Source organism: Schistocerca nitens, chromosome 8, assembly GCF_023898315.1.
Source record: "Schistocerca nitens isolate TAMUIC-IGC-003100 chromosome 8, iqSchNite1.1, whole genome shotgun sequence".
Classification (NCBI taxonomy): domain Eukaryota; kingdom Metazoa; phylum Arthropoda; class Insecta; order Orthoptera; family Acrididae; genus Schistocerca; species Schistocerca nitens.
The window spans coordinates 86,208,116-86,223,133 of record NC_064621.1 but is presented as its reverse complement, the minus strand read 5'-3'; the positions used below and the strand labels follow the sequence as shown (position 1 = coordinate 86,223,133).

General features: G+C 42.4%; 1 protein-coding gene across 1 annotated transcript in view; it reads right to left on the bottom strand.

The window, feature by feature from the left end:
* The window catches only part of LOC126199406 (uncharacterized), a 143,232-nt gene that overhangs the window by 110,360 nt on the left and 17,854 nt on the right, over nt 1–15,018 (bottom strand). The window contains exon 3 of the mRNA XM_049936325.1: nt 4,946–5,062. Coding sequence (XP_049792282.1) covers nt 4,946–5,062 — 117 coding nt within the window. The remainder of the gene's footprint in view (nt 1–4,945; nt 5,063–15,018) is intronic.

The window sequence follows — 15,018 nt, the reverse complement described above, 5'->3', positions numbered from 1 at the left end:
CACGTGGTTGAAGGCGCAGGCGGCCGAATTTTACGACGAAGGAATTTCCAAGCTCGTCCATCGCTAAGATAAATACCTTAATTTAAATGGAAACTATGTAGAAAAGTAGTATTGAAGTGTGGCTTTCATCTGTATATAATAAAAAAAATTTCTAATACTTTATTTATTTTTAATTCCAAAACGTAATGTACTTTGTGGATAGCCCTCGTATATAACCTTCTTTCATGATTCTTGAACCAAGTGTTAGCTATGATTAAGCTATTCTCGGCGCAAAATTCTACCAAGCGGGTTCCTCTTTCATTCCTTGCCCCCATTCCATATTCACCTACTACGTTTCCTTCTCTACCTTTTCCTGCTATCGAATTCAAGTCACCCATGACTATTAAATTTTCGTCTCCCTTCACTATCTGAATAATTTCTTTTATCTCATCATACATTTCATCAATCTCTTCTACCCATCTATTGATGGATATTCGATTTCGGTACCCTTTCACGATGAGGACTAAATGATAGGGCGCTACATCATGATAGAACACAGAAGTGTCAGTAATGCCTGCTTGCTGAAGTTGTGGTTCCTGGAGTTGTTCTTTGTCATTCAGTGGCAGCATGAAATGTCTCCTTACCCCATATGAGATAGTTATGTTACTTAATTTTCCCACTGATGTGGAATTTGGCTTCATCAGTAAGAAAAAATATCATGTATGATGTGTTCGTTGCGTGCAGGTCCTGCATCGTAATACGCAGCCTGCCGAGGTGCGCAATTTTGTCGTCTAGTTTGTGGAGCATCTGACTGTGATACACTTTCTTGTCTAATGTAAAGTATAAAGCGTTCATAATCGATGATTCTGGTGCGCCTAACATGTCATTTAAAAGACTAGTTGATGCAGTCTGAATTCTTTCGATTGCTTCTCTGATTCGCTGGATACTTCTTGTGGTATAGGAGGTCTCCCTGAGCGTGATTCGTTGCCATTGTTTCCGTTTCCTTGGAACTTATTGACAAGTGACCAGATATTTATTCTTGTTGGTCGTGGCTTTTGAAATTTCTGAGTGAACTCCTGTTGTATCTACGGATAAGAAAAATAACGCCATCGAACACTAGCACCAGCCGCAGTTTCTTATATCGTAACCATACTTATTGATTATTTTGTAAAAACTAATAAGAGGAGGCCCTCGTTATTACAGAAATGGATTGCAATGCTGTTTTCTGCAAATGCTTTCTGGAAAGACGTCGAGACTTTTTGACCACCCAATATTACTTAATGCGCATAAATAGACGAAGAAGTCCACTAACGAACGGTTACACTGTAGGCTACAATCACTGGAAACGGTAATTACCCACAAGTACCTAGGAGTAAGAATCCAGAGCGAACTAAAATGCAATGATAACATAAAACAACGTGTAGAAAGAAATGCCAGGCTGACATTCATTGGTATACACTTAAGGAAATGCAATTCATCTATGAAATAAGTGACTTGCAACACTCACGTTCGATCGGTCCTTGAGTATTGCTCGTCATCCTTACCAGGCTTGTTAATCCTATACGGTTCCCATACACTCGAGAATGGATCGAACGATTGTTTGGTAAATAACGTTCGTTGTAGGCTGCTCAATTTCCCTAGTATTCTACCAATGAAGTAAAGTTTGCCACCTGCTACAACTACGACTGAGGCTTTTCGATCACTCCGTTTCCTATACCTATAGATTGTTACTCCAAGCTGCTTGTATAATTTGACCGATCCGAATTGCGACTCGTTGATATTGTAGTCACAGGTACTACTTTTTTCCATTTTCTGAAGAATACAATTTTATATTTCACGGCCGGCCGAGGTGGCCGAGCGGTTGTAGGCGCTACAGTCTGGAGCCGCGCGACCGCTACGGTCGCAGGTTCGAATCCTGCCTCAGGCATGGGTGTCTGTGATGTCCTTAGGTTAGTTAGGTTTAATTAGTTCTAAGTTCTAGGGGACTGATGACCTTAGAAGTTAAGTCCTATAGTGCTCAGTGCCATTTGAACCTTTTTTTTTATATTTCGCAATATTAAAAAATGATGTCAATCTTTGAAGCACTTTAAAATCATATCGAGATTCGAGTGAATATTTGCACACCCTTATAGATAAACCTATCATATGTGAAATTCTGAGGTTACTATTAGTAATGCCTGGATGGCCATTATTATACGATATGAACGGTAAGAGTCGCAACACACTTACGTGGGGCACAACTGAAGTGACACTCGATGCCTCTCCATTCAATATAACGTGCTGCACCCTCCCTACCAAGAAATCCTCACTCCACTCACAAATTTCGCTTCATAACTCATACAATATTTCCTTCGATAATAATCAGAGGTATGTGTGTGTGTGTGTGTGTGTGTGTGTGTGTGTGTGTGTGGTCTTCAGTCCTGAAACTGGTTTGATGCAGCTCTCAGCAAAGCTGCATGCCCTCGGGAAAAATTACGGCCGTAGTATGGTACTGAATTACATGCTTTTCGGAAATCAAGAAATACTGCACCTACGTGACTGACTTGATCCATGACTTCCACGGTGTCATATGAAAAAAGTCAGTGTCAATCTTCCGAAACCAATAGTCTTCGAAAGAAAAGCGTGACAGGAGCAAATTTTATTTCCTGGAATAAGTAACTGCCACGCAAATTAAACATCGAGATTTCGAGACGTTTGCCGTTGCCAAACAGGCCGATTAACAAGCATACGATTCTGTATGATAAAACGGATTTAGTATGCCATGCATCTCCCAAGTGGAGTTCTGCCAATGAAAAAACCGTTGAAATCAAAATGTCTAACAATAACTGGAATCGAGGCAGTTGCTACGCGCACTTGGTGCTTTACCTTTTCTGCGTCTACGATTCCAAATGGCTTCATTAAGTATTCCTGGCTCTTTTGAGCTTCCCAATGCTTCAGTGATACCGTTTGGCATCGCTTCACGTAGTTCCAAGTTTGACCAACAGATCACAGTGGCGTTTGCTTTCGTGACTCGCCGTTTGTTTGAAGTTCAGAACAGAGAAGTGTCGTGAGTTGTGCTACTGCTTTTGTGAGTGAACAATAACTGTTTTTTTTTTAGTTTCATTTTGTGTATGGTGAAATTCTTGGTTATGGAACTAACTTTACGTAGTTCCTCAATGGCAAGGGAAAGAAATACGGTAAGTATACAATAGAGTTATGTATGCATTTTTTTTTTTTGAGTAATTATTATGTAATTTCTAATGATGCCATTTGGAATCATTATTTTATTTATTAACCAATAGCTTCAAAAGAACTTTTGCAATGGATACGGCATATATGCATATATACAGTAAATATTCATCACAAAAAAATATTCCACAATTTTTTTCTAATTGTGACGCACAAAGGGTTGTAGACAACAGGGAAATCAGCTGTTTCATCCACTACCTAACCAAATCAGCATCGCTACCAATGTTCTTCGGTGACTGATGACCTCAGATGTTAAGTCCCATAGTGCTGAGAGCCATTTGAACCAGCCAATGTTCTTCACTCCACTCACACAGACATACCATGTGGTAGTTTCAGGAGTCCATGATGTCATGAGATTTGAATTTATGTAAAATGTTATGTGCCATGTTCATGCATTCATGGGCAACTTCTGATCTAGATAACAGACTAAAGAAAGTAGTAAATAAATAAATATATGCTCCATGACGCCTCTTTCAGATAATTCCGCCAACTAAAGTACCTTATGCGATACTGAAACATCCCCTGAAGATGGCGACAGAGGATGTGTTCAAAAGTTCGAGACAGACAAATTTGACGCAGCAAGAAATCTGAAGCATTTATTCAAGAAAGTCGCCGCGAAACATTACGTTATCACGGCTGGAGACAACCTAGCCAACCTATTTCTTCAATTCCTAAGATGACACTCCCCCGCTTCCCTCTGGACAGCTTCATCACTGCACAAGTTTGGCAAACAACTTTTCGTATATGCTGTCACTACATTCCTTTACTTTTATTTTGTACTTCATGCGTGGGCGCAAGCACAACAGTCGGAAAGACAGAAGGCGCTCTCAAGGCTAGAAAAGAGAAGGAAACTGTGAATTTTCTAGGTCGAAAGATATGACCGCGCCCGGAATTAGCATCACCTGGAATTGTATGGAATGCAACACAGAGAAACGTGCAATCATACAGTTACAAATTCTTCAGTCCTAGGCTTTTAAATCAATACTGCTGGGCAATCTGAGTGTTGTTTTAGCTTTCCCATTCACCTAATTGAATGCTGGTGCTCGCCTACACTTTATATAAATAACTTAAAACGTATGTTTCATAACACATTTTTGTTCGAATTTAATCATGCCACTGTACATTAAAATATAGAATACATTAGAAAAATTCGATGACTCATTAATATGAAACGATACATAACTTTCTAAACAAAGTATTGCATACAGGATAAAAACAGTATGATCGATATTTTTAAAAGTTCATTTAACGTTTCACCATTTCGTACCGTATAAATCAATGATATTTCTTGTTAGTTATTCCTGTCGATAGCCAGCAAAGTTATTACCTTCGTCCTGATTCTCTCCGACATCCATCTTGAGGACCAACCTAACAGATACACATTTAATGGATATTTTCTAGTTTTATTTATTAACTCGCATAACACTTCATACTATCGTATGATGATTCAATTTCAGATCATTAACTGAAAAAAGTTCCCATCTATGCTCATGTTAATAACATAAAAATGTATGTAGACCACCAAAGATGTATTGAATCGACGAGTGTCAGTTATCTAGGTTATAATATGTTTAGAGTAATTTTTATTGACTTTAGTTCTTCGTGCAAAATATGTCTCCAAATTCATCCAATCAATTATATCGGAAGTGACAATTTTACAATCTAGCACCTTCCTAGATGATTTTTTTCGGACGCGCGTGATCATAATCCAAGGACTCATTGAGAGCCCGTTACTTACGTGAAGACGAGGCGCAGAATGTCCGCAACAACCGAACTGGTGTCGGCTGCAATCCCGGGAAGGTCCTGCGCTTCGCAGATTGCTCGCAGGATACACGCTCGTCCATCCAAGCCGTGACTGGGAAATAAAGAGCCAGGCAACTTATCACATGGAAAGTCGTAACACTGTTAACCGACCACATGTTCACGCTACATCAGTGTTTAGCTTACTACTAAAGATCGAACTGCAAAAATGTATTCAGTTTATTTTTATTACTGACTGGCAATATGTTGTCCACAGTAGACGAAACATTTCGTTGCTTGCTGAAATAAAGACCTTATTTATACTGCCACATGGTTTGAAGCAACACTATCATAATTACATAGACGGTACAGAAGATTTCCTGCTCATCTTCGGAGACTTTATGCTGCATACACAGGGTATGAAGTATTTTTGTAAGGCATGATGAAAGACATATTTGTATACGCTGTCAGCAATTGCATTACATAACAACTGACGATGTATATAAACACTCCTTTCATTAAGCATACACACGTAACATGGAGGCGGATTCAACTTTAAAGTCAAGACACAATGAATCTATCTCGTTCTCAATGGCTCAGAGAATGTGATAGCGAAAGTGGAGTTTCGTTGTTTTAAAAACCTGTGTTATTTGTTGGGATACGGGATATATTACCGATTTCTGATAATATAATATTAAATACAGTTTAGTAGTTCTTTGGACTGTTTCGCTTCATTTTTTTTTTGCTAAAAATGATGAATGTAATGGGGATAAACAGATATCAAGATTGTAAATCAGAAAGTAGACGAAGTTATGGACTTCTTCTACATTGGAAGTAAAATAACACGTGACAGACGAAGCAATTAGGACGTAAAAAGCAGATTAGCACAGGCAAATAGGGTCTCCCTGGTCAAGAGAAGTCTGCTAGTATCAAACAAGGGCCTCTATCTGAATGTCTTAGAATGTACGTTTGAAACACACAATTGTATGGAATTGGATCACTGCATGTGGGAAAACCGGAAAAGAAGTGAATCGAGATGTTTGAGATGTGGTATTACAGGAAGATGTTGAAAATTAGGTGCAGTGATAAGGAGGGAGGAATTCTCCCCAGAATCGATGGAGAAAGGAACACATGGAAAACACTGACAAGAAGAAGGGACAGGATGATAGGTCAAGTGTTAAGGCATCGAGGAATAACTTCCATGGTATTCGAGGGAGCTGTAGAGGGTAAACAAACTGTAGGGGAAGATAGAGATAGAAATACACTCAACAAATAATTGCTGATGTTGGGTGCAAGTGCTATTCTGAAATGAGGGGATTGATACGTTAAAGGAATTAGTGGGAAGCAGCATCGAACAAGTCAGAACAATGATGACTAGGAAGAAAACCTCTTTAAAAAAACTTTTTTGGTGGACACCTGCTCTCTTTTACTTCATACCCATCATGAAGTATTTACTATATTGGGTAAAATTTTTCTTCCACTCATATGAACTTGAGTAACTGTAGTTTGAAGCGTTTCTTGTCTCACTTTAAAGTATAAAGCCCCAGAATTAATCACGAAACGATCTCTGCTTGTCTGTTTCTTTGACCATCTGCCAGGAAGTTTCGTATCAGCACACATTCCTCTGCAGAGTGGAAATTTCACTCTGGAAACATCCCCAAGGCTGTGGCAAAGCCATGTCTCCGCCATACCCTTTCTTCCACGAGTGCTAGTTCTGCAAGGTTCGCAGGAGAGCTTCTGTGAAGTTTGAAAGGTAGGAGACGAGGTACTGGCACAAGAAACGCTCTGAGGACGGGACGTGAGTCGTGCTTGGGTAGCTCAGTTGCACTTGCCCGCGAAAGACATAGGCAGTATTAATTATTAATATTACTAGAGTATTATAAGTAATCATGGTTCAACATAAATATCCTCTACTGGTTATACGTGTTCATAATTAAAATATTTGCAAATTAGCCGCCGGACACGTAAGGAAACTGCTTTGTGCGACATTAGGCCCAGCACTATAAGCTATACAGGGTGTTACGGGTATAAGTGTAGATATTTTCGTATGTTGAGAGGTTCCATGCCATCTCAAAAAAATGGTTCAAATGGCTCTGAGCACTATGGGACTTAACATCTATGGTCATCAGTCCCCTAGAACTTAGAACTACTTAAACCTAACTAACCTAAGGACAGCACACAACACCCAGCCATCACGAGGCAGAGAAAATCCCTGACCCCGCCGGGAATCGAACCCGGGAACCCGGGCGTGGGAACCGAGAACGCTACCGCACGACCACGAGATGCGATGCCATCTCATTTTCATGTATTTTATTAATGCTTTGTGACATTTCACCGCAGTAACAGACCGAATAAGGTTATTGTAATGAGAGGATTTGTACTGAGAGCTCAAAAAATACTTTTCACTTGATTTCTAAACATGCTGGGTAACATCCCTGGGTGGCTTGTGCGAGACAAGCATCGGAGGACGCGGCACACGGCATTTCCGGTTGGGGGCTGCACTTCCCTGAATTCTATGGGGTTCGTACAATAGGCTTAAGCGCCTGGCGAAGCGACTGACGTCCGTCGAGTTTCGCCTCTGGTATGCATGGCGAAACGACCTGTGAGACGTCGGAGTGTCGCTGCAGTTTATGTGTTTACCGTTCTGGCCCATCCGGAATGAAGATTCCTTGCACCGACTGACTGCATTGTCCTCTTGATTCTGAGAATACTTGTGGGCTGTGCCGTGCTGGGTGCGACTGTCTGGCCCCGGATGGCCGGTGGTCTAGGCAGGTTGTTTTCGTGGCCGGTCAAACGGCAAGTTCAGTGCCCTCAGCTGAATAGCAGAGGCATGATCGGTCACCTTAAACTGAAGCTAGTTGACGTCATAATGCCCTGCTCTAAATTGGAGGGAGCGGTCGCTATTGGCGCGAATGATGTTCTTAGACAGTGTGGGAGAATTTTTGAATCAGAATTGAATGCTGATTCGTGGTTTTCGAGGAGAGTAGGGAGTTGAGCAATGCTGGCTTCGCTCTTGCATCGCATCACAGAGAGGGAATTCGGGATCTAATCTTCGTCGGAGTCGGACAGTCTTGCAACATGGTCGCTCTCTTTCGGAAGAACTTAGAATTCTCTGACAGCCTTCGAGGCCAGGGGTTGACACAGAGTTGCTGCACGGCAGAAGTCGGCGCCTACATCATAAGGACGCTGCCTACTGACGACGTGCTGCAGATTTCAGTACTCGTACAGTATTTTGCGGCTCCGACATTGTAGGATCTTATGAATTTTATACTGAATCCATCAGCAACACGCGCGCTCGATTTGCTACAAGTCCACCTTGCTTGTTTCTCCATGTGATCCCATTTCAGCTCTCACTACTAATTGCGATACTGCTATACAGGGTGTTACAAAAAGGTACGGCCAAACTTCCAGGAAACATTCCTCACACACAAATAAAGAAAAGATTTTATGTGTCCGGAAAAGCTTAATTTCCATGTTAGAGCACATTTTAGTTTCGTCAGTATGTATTGTACTTCCTCGATTCACCGCCAGTTGGCCCAATTGAAGGAAGGTAATGTTGACTTCGGTGCTTGTGTTGACATGCGACTCAATGCTCTACAGTACTAGCATCAAGCACATCAGTACGTAGCATCAACAGGTTAGTGTTCATCACGAACGTGGTTTTGCAGTCAGTGCCATGTTTACAAATGCGGAGTTGGCAGATGCCCATTTGATGTATGGATTAGCTCGGGGCAATAGCCGTGGCGCGGTACGTTTGTATCGATACAGATTTCCAGAACGAAGGTGTCCCGACAGGAAGACGTTCGAAGCAATTGATCGGCGTCTTAGGGAGCACGGAACATTCCAGCCTATGACTCGCGACTGGGGAAGACATAGAACGACGAGGACACCTGCAATGGACGAGGCAATTCTTCGTGCAGTTGACGATAACCCTAATGTCAGCTACAGAGAAGTTGCTGCTGTACAAGGTAACGTTGACCACGTCACTGTATGGAGAGTAATACGGGAGAAGCAGTTGTTTCCGTACCATGTACAGCGTGTGTAGGCACTGTCAGCAACTGATTGGCCTCCACGGGTACACTTCTGCGAATGGTTCATCCAACAATGTGTCAATCCTCATTTCAGTGCAAATGTTCTCTTTACGGATGAGGCTTCATTCCAACGTGATCAAATTGTAAATTTTCACGATCAACATGTGTGGGCTGACGAGAATCCGCACGCAATTGTGCAATCACGTCATCAACACAGATTTTCTGTGAACGTTTGGGCAGGCATTGTTGGTGATGTCTTGATTGGGCCCCATGTTCTTCCATCTACGCTCAATGGAGCACGTTATCATGATTTCATACTGGATACTCTACCTGTGCTGCTAGAACATGTGCCTTTACAAGTACGAAACAACATGTGGTTCATGCACGATGGAGCTCCTGCATATTTCAGTCGAAGTGTTCGTACACTTCTCAACAACCGATTCGGTGACCGATGAATTGGTAGAGGCGGCCTCCACGCTCTCCTGACCTCAACCCTCTTGACTTTCATTTATGGGGGCATCTGAAATCTCTTGTCTACGCAACCCCGGTACCAAATGTTGAGACTCTTCGTGCTCGTATTGTGGACGGCTGTGATACAATACGCCATTCTCTAGGGCTGCATCAGCGCATCAGGGATTCCATGCGACAGAGGGTGGATGCATGTTTCCTCGATAACGGAAGACATTTTGAACATTTCCTGTAAGAAAGTGTTTGAAGTCACGCTGGTACGTTCTGTTGCTGTGTGTTTCCATTGCATGATTAATGTTATTTGAAGAGAAGTAATAAAATGAGCTCTAACATGGAAAGTAAGCGTTTCCGGACACATGTCCACATAACATATTTTCTTTCATTGTGTGTGAGGAATGTTTCCTGAAAGTCTGGCCGTACCTTTTTGTAACACCCTGTATAGTCGGGAGATTAATATTTGATTCATTTGGACCTCCAGTCAGTATCTTCAATCTATTGCATCACAGAGAGTAGGAGCCCCTTGTTCTTGAGTCAACTCTTATTCTCATAATATTTCAGTGTACCTTATCCTTTAACCTACTGTGTGTGTCGACAATCATGTGCATTTGTGTTCTGATGTATAATAAATCTCATCTAATCCACATATCACTACATAGATATAGGCAGAATCCCATTTCCTGTTGTTTATTATGATAAAGTTCTCTTTTTCTGAGCAGATTACGATTTTTATCAAATTATTGTGACTGTGCACTCCTTATTTTACCAAATAGCAGGGTCCACCATCATTTCCTTCCATTACCGTTGTGCGCATAATTAATTAGGTGGTAGATAAGGAGAGGGTCGAGTGTATGTCTCGTTCTCTTGCAAAATTCGTCTGAATTAAAGAGGTACAAACTCTTCTCCACCCCGGCACCTCGCAATGTGGCAGCTTATGAGTACACTCATAAGTGTGTTGGTTGTTTCTTCTCTGCAGCTAACCGTCAGCCCACAAACACGTCACATAATTTACTACCTGATGTTTTCTGCTTGGTTCTAACTGCACTATTAAGTGGATTACGCCCGTCATTATAGACGACATTTGCGTCCATGTGTCTGCTCTTCAACAGCGGACCTGCTGCCCAGAGCAAGATACACTGAAGCCCTAAAGAAACTGGTATGGGCATGAGTATTCACATACGGAGATATGTAAACAGACAGAATACGTGGCAGCGGTCGGCAACGCCTATATAAGACAACACGTGTCTGGTGCAGTTGTTAGTTCGGTAGCTGCTGCTACAATGGCAGGTTATCAAGATTTAAGTGAGTTATTGTGTTATAGTCGGTGCACGAGTGATGGGACACGGAATCTACGAGGCACCGATGAAGGGGATTTTCTGTACGACCATTTCACGGGTGTGCCGTGGAACCAGGAATCCGATAAAACCTCAATCTTCGCTGCGGCCGGAGATAGATCCTGCAAGAACGCGAGCAACGAGCACTGAAGAGAATCGTTCAACGTCACAGAATTGCAACCCTTCCGCAAATTGCTGCAGACTTCAATGCTGAGCCATCAACAAGTGTCATAGTGCGAACCATTAAACGAAACATCATCGATATGGACTTTCGGAGCATGACCCACTCGTGTATCCTTGATGACTGCAGGGCACAAAGCTTTACACCTCGCCTGGGCCCGTCTTCACCGAAATTGGACTGTTGGTGACTGGAAACACGTTACCTGGCCGGATTAGTCTCGTTTCAAATTATATCTATCGGATGGACGTATACAGGTATGGAGTTAACCTCATGAATCCATAGATCCTGCATATCAGTAGGAGACTGTAAAAGCTGATGGAGGCTCTGTAATCGTGTGGGGCGCGTACAGTTGGGGTGTTATGGGATCCCCGATACGTCTAGATACGACTCAGACAGATAACACGTACGTAAGCACTCTGTCTGATCACCTGCATCCATTCATGTCCATTGTGCGTTCCGACGGACTTAGAAAATTTCAACAGGACAATGCGACACCCCACACCTCCACAATTGCTACAGAGTGCCTACAGGAAAACTCTTCTGAGTTTAAAACACTTCCGCTGGCCCCTAAACTACCCAGACATGAACATTATTGATCATATCTGGGAAGCCTTGAAACGTGCTATTCAGAAGAAATCTCCACCTCCTCGTACTGTTACGGATTTATGGACAGCCCTGCAGATTTATGGTGTCATTTCCCTCCAGCAGTACTGCAGACATTAGTCGGTCCATGCCACGTCGTATTGTGGCACTTCTGCGTGCTCGTGGGTGCCCTACACTACGTTAAGCAGGTGTACCAGTTTCTTTGGTTCTTCAGTGTAAGTGTTAATGGCTTGCTCTTGCCACATGTACTTGGAGGTACCAACCAATCTAAAAGTGAACTGTTTCTAATAGCTATAACACCGAGTCTGCAAATGACGTAAATAGTGATTTAGTGTTGAACATCACTCCGTCCTCGGTCACCAATAGGAACATCTGCACTTACACCTGTTACACTTAACAGTGAATACAGTGTGTCGTTCCTTCTGTAACGAAGCTAGCATGTCGGAAGTAATGCCGTGTAAGATTCATAAGCTTTTCATGGTCTGAAGGAAGGAAACCACGTGTAAATGACGATAATTCTGAATAATTGATTAATGCTGGAGAGTGTAAAAGGGAAGTGAGTGTTTCTGGAGAGTGTAAAAGGCGAGTGAGTGTTTCACTCCGCAGCAGTATGTGCGCTGTTTCGGGAGCCTCCTGGCAGATTAAAACGGGTTGCCAGTCAGGGTCTTAAACAAGGACCATTACTTTGCAGGGGGCTCCGCTCTTAGCAGATAAGCTACCAGTTAGGTAAAATAGGAGTATTTTAAGGCCTCGATCTGAAGTTTTCGAAAGCTTTCTCGTAAGAACGCTAAAAATGATGACACTTGGCAAAAAGTAGATTTTTAAAATCAGACAAAAGTTTCTGCAGGAAACCAGAGGAAAATCGTAAGACGTGCCTAATTTTTGGATTGTACATTTCTGTGTATTGTTCCAAGATAAATGGGAGAGTTTCGCGTGTTCATCGAAGGAAAAGTGTTTGGGGAAAAAGCAGATGTCAAATTTGGGCAAACAAGTTCACAGTGTTTCTTATGCCCCCAAATACAGATTGATGATCTGCAGTCTCTGCAGCAAAGTCCAAATAATTTTCGTACTAATTAATGACTTTTAGACACTATTAACCGTTTCCACATTTCTGTCCCAGTCAACCTGCCAGTAAAGACGGTTTACTGTTCCCTTCTCCTGTCGCTTAAGAGTTGTCCAGTATGTTTTTTGTTAACTTATGGATGACTGTTAAAACTAACAGTATGCAATCACTCCGTGAGACAAAGTAGACTAGTTTGGCATGTCACCCAGGATAAGCATGGAGATCACACTTCGCCATTACCTCTCATCTCATTGCTCGGAAAATTCTGGTCATGAAATTGCTTCCACCACAAAGATTCGAACCAGATATTTCCAGATCGACTGACAGTGCAGCAGTTCGCTACGGGGACAGTTCAGAAAATACTAAGTGAGCCTGGGCAGCTCCAGTTTCCACGTCCGCAGCTCGTGGCCTGGTGACTAGCGTTGCTGCCTCTGGATCACGGGGTCATGGAGTCGATTCCTGGCCGGGTTGGGGATTTTCTCTGCCCAGGGACTGGGTGTTTGTGGTGTCCTCATCATTTCATCATCATTCGTGAAAGTGGTTAGATTGGACTGTGCATAGATTGGGACTTTGTACAGGCGCTGATGACCGCGCAGTTGAGCGCTCCACAAACCAGACATCATCATCATGATCATCATCCAGTTTCCACTGTTACAGCCTTAGGGTGGTAAGTTAAATACTCTGTATTCAAATGATGGTGAAAAATGACGGTGCTTAAACTTAGCCACAGCGGTTCTTTCCGTGTACCATTCCCGACTGTAACAGGAAAGCGGGTGAGTCGTTGTGGTACCAGAAATTTCCTCATTAGAGTCGACGCGAGGGGAACCCTGACAGTTACAGTGTGCTTGGCGCGGCTGCCTCGTGTGACTGCCTCATGCAGCCACGTAATGCGATTTTGTGTGCCTCTCTACGGAAGCGCTTGTGCGTTGTCGCAGCTCTGTAGATGACTATTGCTGTCGTCTGGAGCGGTTCGCGTTTCGCAGCCAAAAACTGGCAATAGCACTGCCAGCTGCCAGGGATGATCTCTCGTGGACTACACCGCAGGGTACGAACGACAACGGTTTACAGCTTACTAAAGCAAGGGCGCCCTTGCCGTAGTTTGTAGGGCCGGGGAGATTTAGACCTGGGACTATGGAGAATATTTAATATTATGTACGACGAACGGCGATTTTTAAGTAGCCATAAGGAATTGCCAGTTCCGAACCTGTAAAGAACCCGTGTAATATCGACTTTTTAATCTTTTCTCGGAAGAAAAAGATTACACTACACTGACTGACTACACTACACTTTTTCCTTTCTCTGAGCGCTGTAGAGGGGGAGGGGGAAGGGGTGGAACCGCGAGTGTGGGCGCCCTTTTACCACAGTGGCAACGGAAAGTCGGGACGGACAATTTGATGCAGGACACTTACATTCTATCAGGACGAGAGATGACCTCAAACTGACTCACAAAAACCACTCAAGGTACGGCTCGCATTCAACGCGCGAGATTTATAATGTCTTCTCTGCCCTATGCTATTTTGTTAACATCCTCAATAAAATTCAAGAAAAGAGAAGAAAGTGGATCTCGAAAGAATGAATCGAGGAAGATTTCGTCTCCAAATAAGAAGATTTAAGCCAGTTGGGAGACGAAGTCAAGGAAGCTCGTGTGAGCGTTGAGTACCGTAACGGTCAAAAAAAAAAAAAAAAAAAAAAAAGACCTAATGCTTGAAGTGAAGATGATGATTATTAATTTAAACTTTGGCGAGGAAAATGAAACAAAAATATCTTTTGCAAACATTGTGGAAGATCTAATTACTTTTACAGTCTAGATCTAAGTTTACAAGCGCAGTAATTTTGTGGTAGTGGCTCCCATTAGGACATGTTTTTACAAAACAGAGCTGAAGATGGTCATTATTGATCGAAACCGGTAGTCTGATGACAAAAAATTTGTGACCATAGACGTGAAGTAAAGGAAATTTATTGTAGTAAAAATGCTAGACAAACAAAAATATTTAATTGTTTATTTTGTCCCGTTAAAACTCACAATATTTTGAGGTAACACTTCAAGTTTACGATTAGTAAGTGCAAAAACAACTGGTTTTTCAGATTCAAGTACGATTGTAGCCAAAATCTCGAGCAATCTGTATGCGCTGTAGCTTAGACGGTTTTTGTAGGCCTATTTGAGGCTATTTCCCGGCTTGTAGAACGCAACTGACCTACACCAATTTCTGTGTCTCGAGTTCACCTGCGCCACCGACATAAGTTATAAAAGTTATCGTATATATTCCTGTATAGCAGAGACGAGGAAATGTGGCTGATGTGTATAAATGTGAATGTAGAATATCCCAAAAAAAATTGGTTCAAATGGCTCTGAGCACTATGGGACTCAACTGCTGAGGTCATTAGTCCCCTAGA